General features: G+C 36.2%; 1 protein-coding gene across 1 annotated transcript in view; it reads left to right on the forward strand.

Moving 5' to 3' along the window:
- The first annotated feature begins 4,212 nt into the window (after nucleotides 1-4,212).
- LOC142348111 (uncharacterized) overlaps nucleotides 4,213-9,188 on the forward strand; it is a 16,469-nt gene continuing 11,493 nt past the window's right edge. The window contains exon 1 of the mRNA XM_075399278.1: nucleotides 4,213-4,366. Within this exon, the coding sequence (XP_075255393.1) occupies nucleotides 4,213-4,366 (154 nt within the window). The remainder of the gene's footprint in view (nucleotides 4,367-9,188) is intronic.

Consider the following 9,188-nt stretch of genomic DNA (forward strand, 5'->3'; position numbering starts at 1 on the left):
ACTATTTTTTTGAACTTCTCCTATAAAGGAGGTTACGTGAAATCAATAAATTTGGAATTTTTGCTTCTAAACTTTTGCTCTAGGAAGCCAAAATTCCTGGAGAAATGAATTACTTTCATGTATTCTATGTATTCTGTCTTTCTGAGGGGTATAAATAGGTGTCCAATGTGTACAAAAATTATATTTTTGCACTCCCCCAATGAAGGAGATTACATAAAAATAATAAATTTGCACTTTTTTCTTCTAAACTTTTGCTCTAAGAAGCAAAAATACGTGGAGAAACGAACTACTTTCAAGTATTCTATGTATTCTCTCTTTCTGAGGGCTATAAATAGGCGTCCAATGTGTACAAAAATTATATTTTTGCACTCCCCCAATGAAGGAAATTACATAAAATTAATAAATTTGCACTTTTTTCTTCTAAACTTTTGCTCTAAGAAGCAAAAATACGGGGGAAACGAACTACTTTCAAGTATTCTATGTATTCTGTCCCCCTGAGGGGAATAAATAGGCATCCAATATGTACAAAAACTATTTTTTTGAACTTCTCCTATAAAGGAGGTTACGTGAAATCAATAAGTTTGGAATTTTTGCTTCTAAACTTTTGCTCTAGGAAGCCAAAATTCCTGGAGAAATGAATTACTTTCAAGTATTCTATGTATTCTGTCTTTCTGAGGGGTATAAATAGGTGTCCAATGTGTATAAAAATTATATTTTTGCTCTGCCCTAATAAATGAGATTAAATAAAAATAATAAATTTGCACTTTTTTCTTCTAAACTTTTGCTCTAAGAAGCAAAAATACGTGGAGAAACGAACTACTTTCAAGTATTCTATGTATTCTGTCCCCCTGAGGGGTATTAATAGGCATCCAATATGTACAAAAACTATTTTTTTGAACTTCTCCTATAAAGGAGGTTACGTGAAATCAATAAATTTGCAATTTTTGCTTCTAAACTTTTGCTCTAGGATGCCAAAATTCCTGGAGAAATGAATTACTTTCATGTATTCTATGTATTCTGTCTTTCTGAGGGGTATAAATATGCGTCCAATGTGTATAAAAATTATATTTTTGCACTCCCCCAATGAATGAGATTACATAAAAAAAATAAATTTGCACTTTTTTTCTCCTAAACTTTTGCTCTAAGAAGCAAAAATACGTGGAGAAACGAACTACTTTCAAGTATTCTATGTATTCTGTCTTTCTGAGGGGTATAAATAGGCGTCCAATGGGTAAAAAAATTCTATTTTTGCACTCCCCTAATGAAGGAGATTACATAAAAATAATAAATTTGCCTTTTTTTCCTCTAAACTTTTGCTCTAAGAAGCAAAAAATACGTGGAGAAACGAACTACTCTCAATTATTCTATGTATTCTGTCTTTCTGAGGGGTATAAATAGGCGTCCAATGTGTATAAAAATTATATTTTTGCACTCCCCCAATGAAGGAGATTACATAAAAATAATAAATTTGCACTTTTTTCTTCTAAACTTTTGCTCTAAGAAGCAAAAAATACGTGGAGAAACGAACTACTCTCAAGAATTCTATGTATTCTGTCTTTCTGAGGGGTATAAATAGGCGTCCAATGTGTACAAAAATTATATTTTGGCACTCCTCCAATAAAGGAGATTACATAAAAATAATAAATTTGCACTTTTTTCTTCTAAACTTTTGCTCTAAGAAGCAAAAATACGTGGAGAAACGAACTACTCTCAAGTATTCTATGTATTCTGTCTTTCTGAGGGGTATAAATAGGCGTCCAATGTGTATAAAAATTATATTTTTGCACTCCCCTAATGAAGGAAATTACATAAAAATAATAAATTTGCACTTTTTTCTTCTAAACTTTTGCTCTAAGAAGCAAAAAATACGTGGAGAAACGAACTACTCTCAAGTCTTCTATGTATTCTGTCTTTCTGAGGGGTATAAATAGGCGTCCAATGTGTATAAAAATTATATTTTTGCTATCCCCCAATGAAGGAGATTACATAAAAATAATAAATTTGCACTTTTTTCTTCTAAACTTTTGCTCTAAGAAGCAAAAATACGTGGAGAAACGAACTACTTTCAAGTATTCTATGTATTCTGTCTTTCTGAGGGGTATAAATAGGCGTCCAATGTGTATAAAAATTATATTTTTGCAATCCCCCAATGAAGGAGATTACATAAAAATAATAAATTTGCACTTTTTTCTTCTAAACTTTTGCTCTAAGAAGCAAAAATACGTGGAGAAACGAACTACTCTCAAGTCTTCTATGTATTCTGTCTTTCTGAGGGGTATAAATAGGCGTCCAATGTGTATAAAAATTATATTTTTGCAATCCCCCAATGAAGGAGATTACATAAAAATAATAAATTTGCACTTTTTTCTTCTAAACTTTTGCTCTAAGAAGCAAAAATACGTGGAGAAACGAAATACTCTCAAGTATTCTAAGTATTCTGTCTTTCTGAGGGGTATAAATAGGCGTCCAATGTGTATAAAATTTATATTTTTGCACTCCCCCAATGAAGGAGATTACATAAAAATAATAAATTTGCACTTTTTTCTTCTAAACTTTTGCTCTAAGAAGCAAAAATACGTGGAGAAACGAACTACTCTCAAGTATTCTATGTATTCTGTCTTTCTGAGGGGTATAAATAGGCGTCCAATGTGTATAAAAATTATATTTTTGCACTCCCTCAATGAAGGAGATTACATAAAAATAATAAATTTGCACTTTTTTCTTCTAAACTTTTGCTCTAGGAACATGGAGGAACGATTAATACCCGGAGAAAAGAACTTCAGGACTTGGTAAACAGTGGCTATTTCCGACCACCTATAAAGTGGCACAGTAGCCATATATAGATTTTTAAAAGCTATGGAATAGACAAGAGGGCGAGGATTAAAAAACTAGCGTTTTTTGACCGCCTAGGTACGTTTATGGTACCTGGAGTGCTTAGGTCCAAGATTGGTAAGATACCACTTGTGATTGTTTTACTCATAAGGTAACAAATATTGGCTCAAAATAATTCATATAGAGCTCATTTTAAAGCTCATTTAACAGGCTTTTCAGCAATGTATAATACGTTGTATCAATAAGGGCTCTGTGAGTTCCTAAAAGGGCATCAATCACCAATGAAAAAACGAAGCAGTGATGACTTGTTGGATTGTAGCTCTTTCCGACCAATTTTATGAATTGGGCAGTAGCCATATATAAAGTTTTGAGAAGCTCTTGTATAGACAAGTGAGCGAGGATAATAAAATGCGCTATTTTAGACCGTTTTAAAAGGGAAAGGACCATCGGAGTAATTAGGTCTATAATTACAATAGTACACAGGTGTTTGATGCAACCAATCACAAACAAATAATTGTGCTAGAACCTTCATAAATAGCTCATTTTAAAGCTACGCTCACGTACTTTTCGAAAATACAACTTTTTTTAACAATCCGAAAAGTGGAAGATTCTCAAAAGAGCCAAAATGTTATTACTCCACTTTTTGTTTCGAATTTTTTTTATTCTGCTGGTACTTCCATATAGTTATATTGCAGCTAGAATAATAAAACATATATTTTCGTAAAGTACATGAACCCAGCTTTACGCGCATACCAAAAAGTTGAAAAAATTCGGACGGGAACATATTTAAATTCCAGATCAAATTTTCATTTTTCCAAAAGTGCACACTATTTTTAGCCCCAAAACCAGGATTTCGCCATAAGTCGACGAATACTTCGAATTTTGATACGGGGTCAACGGGATCGTTCTCTACGGTCAAAATAATGGCCACATGCCAAATTTCAAAAAAATCGGTCACATCCTTCCCTGGGTACTCACGAATGGTCTCTTTTGAGAAAAAATCTGTGGTGAAAGATGTACTCGATCTTATATGGAATCTGGAGAGTTGAATTTTTCTGGGCCTAACGGTTAGCCCCAAAGGGGTTGGGTCCCCTTAGTTTTTCACGAGGAATCCAAAAATGCAAAAATTTTTGAAATCCGTTCAGTAGTTTTTGAGAAAAACGTGTTTGAGTAATTGGGGCTAAAGTCACCAAAAGTGCACTTTTGGTTTTTGGGCTAATTTCTCAACAACCAATCACTCTAGAGTGATAAAACTTATATGCCCGTACTCCTCTCATTCAGGGGAGCCAGATCCACCTGCTCTGGGCCCCTAAAACCAACAAAAAGTTGGTAAAATCGATAGCCCCAAAAGTGCACCAGCTTAGCCCCAATTTCTCAAATATGGTCCCTGGAGCTACCAAAACTATGCGCTTCTCATCTCTTTTCGATTTCCTGACGATTGGGACAAGTTTCAGAGCTCTACGATGGGTCCTCGCTGAGAAAAGTGGGTGGAGTAAAAACATAGGCCACACTACAAAAGTGCACTGGAGTAAGGGTTAGGGTTAGGGTTAGGGTTAGGGTTAGGTTTAGGGTTAGGGTTAGGGTTAGGGTTAGGGTTAGGGTTAGGGTTAGGGTTAGGGTTAGGGTTAGGGTTAGGGTTAGGGTTAGGGTTAGGGTTAGGGTTAGGGTTAGGGCCCTATCCACGGTGCCTTTTGGAGAGGACCGGTCGCCCAAAAGGCACCTGGATAGGGAGGTGCCTATCTCCAAAAGGCACTCCCAAAAGGCACCCTCGTCGAGTCCTCTCCAGAAGGCACCCCCCAGAGGCACCTTCAGCTCAGGGAGCCGGTACCAAAAGGCACCTTTGTTTTAGGGCTAGGGGAACGGTTCCAAAAGGCACCCCCGTGGAAATCACCGCGAAGACCTCAGAAACACTCAGAAAAGCCTCAAATGTGACCCTAAGCCACTGATTGCCCCGTTTTGACCATACATTAGTCAGAGTATACAAAAATACATACATAATACATACATACATACCTACATACATACATACATACATACGCACACATACAAACATGCTTGAATACATACATACATTAGACCTCAAAATCACTCAGAAAAGCCTCAATTGTGACCCTAAGCCACTGATTGCCCCGTCTGACCATCCATTAGTCAGAGTATACAAAAATACATACATAATACATACCTACAAAGATACATACATACATCCATACACACATGCATACATACATATATACATACATACATAAATACATACATACATACATACAAACATACATATTAACATACATACATACACACATTCATACATACATATATAAGTACATACATACGCTATTAAAACGGCACATTTCTCTTCTAAAATTTTGCTCTAGGAAGCCAAAATACCCGGAGAAACGAAAAACTCTCAAGTATTCTATGTACTCTGTCGTCCAGAGGGGTATGAATATGAGTCCAATGTGATAAACAAAACATATTTCTGAACTCCCCTAATTCAGGAGAACACATAAAAATAATAAACTTTTACTTTTGGTTTCTATAGTTTTGCTGTAGGAATCCAAAACTCCCGGGGAAACCAAAACTTTCAATTATTCTATGGATTAATAAATATGAGTCCAATGTGTATAAAAAAAATATTTTTGGACTCCACCAATATAGGAGATAACATAAAATTAACAAACTTACACATTTCTTTGCTAAACTTTTGCTCTGGGAAGCAAAAAAGAAACGGAGAAGCGAAATACCTGCCTGTTTTCAATATATTCCGTCATCCTGAGGGGTATCAGTAGGCTTCAAATGTGTACAAAATATATTTTTTTGAACTCCCACAATACAGGAGATAACAACAAAATATTAATATGGCACCTTCTTTTTCTAAACGTTTGCCCTAGGAAGCCAAAATCCCCGGAGAAACGAAATACCTTCAAGTATTCTAGGTACTCTGTCATCCTGAGGGGTATAAAAATAAGTCCAAAGTGATAACCAATATATTTTTGATTTCCCATAATTCAAGAGAATACACATAATTAATAAATTTGCACTTTCCTTTGCAAAACTTTTGCTCTAGGAAGAAAAAATACAAGAAGAAATGAAATACTTGCACGTATTCTATGTATTCAGTCATCCTGAGGTACATAAATAGGCGTCCAATGTGTACAAAAAACATATTTTCGAACACTACTACCTTAGGCAATTTAATTATACAATTAAATTGGCAATTTCGTTTTCTAAACTTTTGCGCTAGGAACCAAAATACCTGGAGAAACAAATTATTTTCAAGTATTCTATGTATTCTGCCATACTGAGGGGTTTTTCCGACCATTTTTGAGAATGATGCAATAACCTTATATAAAGTTCTGAAATGCTCTGGTGTAGAGAAGTGCACGAGAATAATAATATTGACAACTTTTGTCCGCATTTATCATGAAACGCCTTTTTGAACGCTCAGGTCGAAGGTATACTAAAAGTCATTTGTGCTGGTTTTATGCAAAAGGTAACAAAAATTAGCTCAATTTGCATCATATATAGCTCATTTTAAAGCCTCTCTAACAAGCTTTGCAACAATATACAACACTCTATATAGATAGTGGCTGGAAATGTACATAAGATGGCATCAAACATAAAAGAAAAATAGAGTCAATTTTGACTTGATCAATAGTGACTACGTCCGCCCACTTTTAAGAATGCTACAATAGCCCTATATAGAGTTTTGAAGAGCTCTTGTATCAACAATTGCGCGGGACTAAAAAATGGGAACTTTTTGACCGTTTAGGAGCGTTTATGCCTCCTAGAAGCACTGGTCACCGAGTTGAAAATTCGATTTGTATTTGATGTACTATTTCGCCATGAATAATGGTTCAAATGAGTTAATCGATAGCTCATTTTAAAGCATGGCATCTCTTCTTTGCCGCGATATAAGTTGTGTGATCTTAGGTTGGATGTAAATATCAATTTCGGGCAAGAATGTCAACTTTCATAAATCGCCATAAAATTTTTTGTAAGTGACAGTTTATTTGACCACCTTACTAGGATATTTTAATAACAAAACATATATGGTTACAAAGCTATTGATCTCTAGTTTACGCACATATAAAAAAATTGACCGAAAACACCAGGGAACAAATTCAAATTCACGATGGCGTCCAAAAAGGCATTTTCCAAAAAACCGATTTGTGTTTGATGTACAATTTCTCCACGAATATGGGTTCAAATAAACTGTTCTATAGCTCATTCTAAAGCCTGTTATCTCTACTTTGCAGCCATATAATTTATATGGTTATAAGTTTGACACAAGTATCAATTTTGTCTAAAAACCTTCGAAATCCAAATAGACCAGAAGCCACTAGTGTTTGTTTTACTCATAAGGTAATAAATATTGACTCAAAAATATTCATATATAGCTCATTTCAAAGCTCTTTTAATAAGCTTTGCAGCAATGTATAATATTCTATATAGATGAGGGCTTCAACTATACTTAAATTGGCATCAAACAAAAAACAAAAATCCAGTCAATTATGATTTGATAAATATTGGCTAAGTACGCCCCCTTTTAAGAATGGTACAATAGCCGTATGTAAAGTTTTGGAAAGCTCTGATATAGAACTTTGTGTGAGGCTTAAAAAAACGACAGTTTTTGAGCGTCTTTTTGCGTTTATGCCCCTTGGAACGCGTTGTCACACATTTTTATCAGAGAAATGTGTTTGATGAGTCAAAACAAATACAAATACTTGTTCAAAGACTTCAGCAACCTATAGGTCTGAATTATACGAATAATTGGAGTTCAGAATTGAAAACCACGCATCAAAATATGGCCTGGAAAAAAAATGGTGCCCAAATGGACAAAAAATGAAAATTTTTCAGTTAAGTTTAGCACTTTGCGGGCACATTTCTCAACAACCACTGGGTATTTTTTGACGATATATAGTCCAAAATAAAGCTTAGCTAAAGTCCTCTGTGCTCACCAAGTTTCAGCATCCTGGAATGCGTGGTCCAGGTGAACCGACCATAAAACCAAAAAAAAATTTTCCAAAAGGCACCTCACCAAAGTTGCGTTCCCCTAAACGCTCAGAAAACCCACTTTTTGTGCGAATTAGCTCTTATAAGTGGTATTTTTGAACTCCCCGTGAAAAAATAAGCCCGTATGCCAATTTTCAATCTATTGCGTTTATTCCTTAATGTTGATCGTTACATTGGCCAATAAGGTCAAGGTGATTATATAACTTGAGATTATTCCGATTACGGAGGACTCAATTTTTTTAGGCCATCCAACATTATGAAATATATATGGCTGCAAAGCTAAGCTCAAATAATGAACAGCCATATATTTATTTTTAAAATCCGTTCACCAGAAGTGGAGAAATCGACTCCAAAAAAAATCTCACCAGAATCAGTTAGCCCCAAAATTTTTTTGCTCAGTTATGGCACTTCTACTGCGAATTTTCCAACAAAACCTATATGTGCGTACTCCTCTCTGTCAACTGAATGGAAATCAAGCATAATATTAGCAGTTTTCCCAAAAAAATGAGGAGAAAATCGTTCCCCTAAACCCCTCTCAAAAAGGCACCCTCGCGATTTTGATCAGATTTCCTGCAGTCAGATTTTTTTAGAACAAGGGTAGGGTTGCGTAACTCGCTGAGCTCAGTTCAATGAAACTATTTTCAGGCCAAAACTCCCGGTGGTTCCATAGAAAATCAGGTCGTGTCCAAAAAAATTAGGTCTCTCCAAAAGGCACAGTGGATAGGGTTAGGGTTAGGGTTAGGGTTAGGGTTAGGGTTAGGGTTAGGGTTAGGGTTAGGGTTAGGGTTAGGGTTAGGGTTAGGGTTAGGGTTAGGGTTAGGGTTAGGGTTAGGGTTAGGGTTAGGGTTAGGGTTAGGGTTAGGGTTAGGGTTAGGGTTAGGGTTAGGGTTAGGGTTAGGGTTAGGGTTAGGGTTAGGGTTAGGGTTAGGGTTAGGGTTAGGGTTAGGGTTAGGGTTAGGGTTAGGGTTAGGGTTAGGGTTAGGGTTAGGGTTAGGGTTAGGGTTAGGGTTAGGGTTAGGGTTAGGGTTAGGGTTAGGGTTAGGGTTAGGGTTAGGGTTAGGGTTAGGGTTAGGGTTAGGGTTAGGGTTAGGGTTAGGGTTAGGGTTAGGGTTAGGGTTAGGGTTAGGGTTAGGGTTAGGGTTAGGGTTAGGGTTAGGGTTAGGGTTAGGGTTAGGGTTAGGGTTAGGGTTAGGGTTAGGGTTAGGGTTAGGGTTAGGGTTAGGGTTAGGGTTAGGGTTAGGGTTAGGGTTAGGGTTAGGGTTAGGGTTAGGGTTAGGGTTAGGGTTAGGGTTAGGGTTAGGGTTAGGGTTAGGGTTAGGGTTAGGGTTAGGGTTAGGGTTAGG

The sequence above is a fragment of the Convolutriloba macropyga genome, chromosome 10, assembly GCF_964194025.1.
Source record: "Convolutriloba macropyga chromosome 10, txConMacr16.3, whole genome shotgun sequence".
NCBI lineage: Eukaryota > Metazoa > Xenacoelomorpha > Acoela > Convolutidae > Convolutriloba > Convolutriloba macropyga.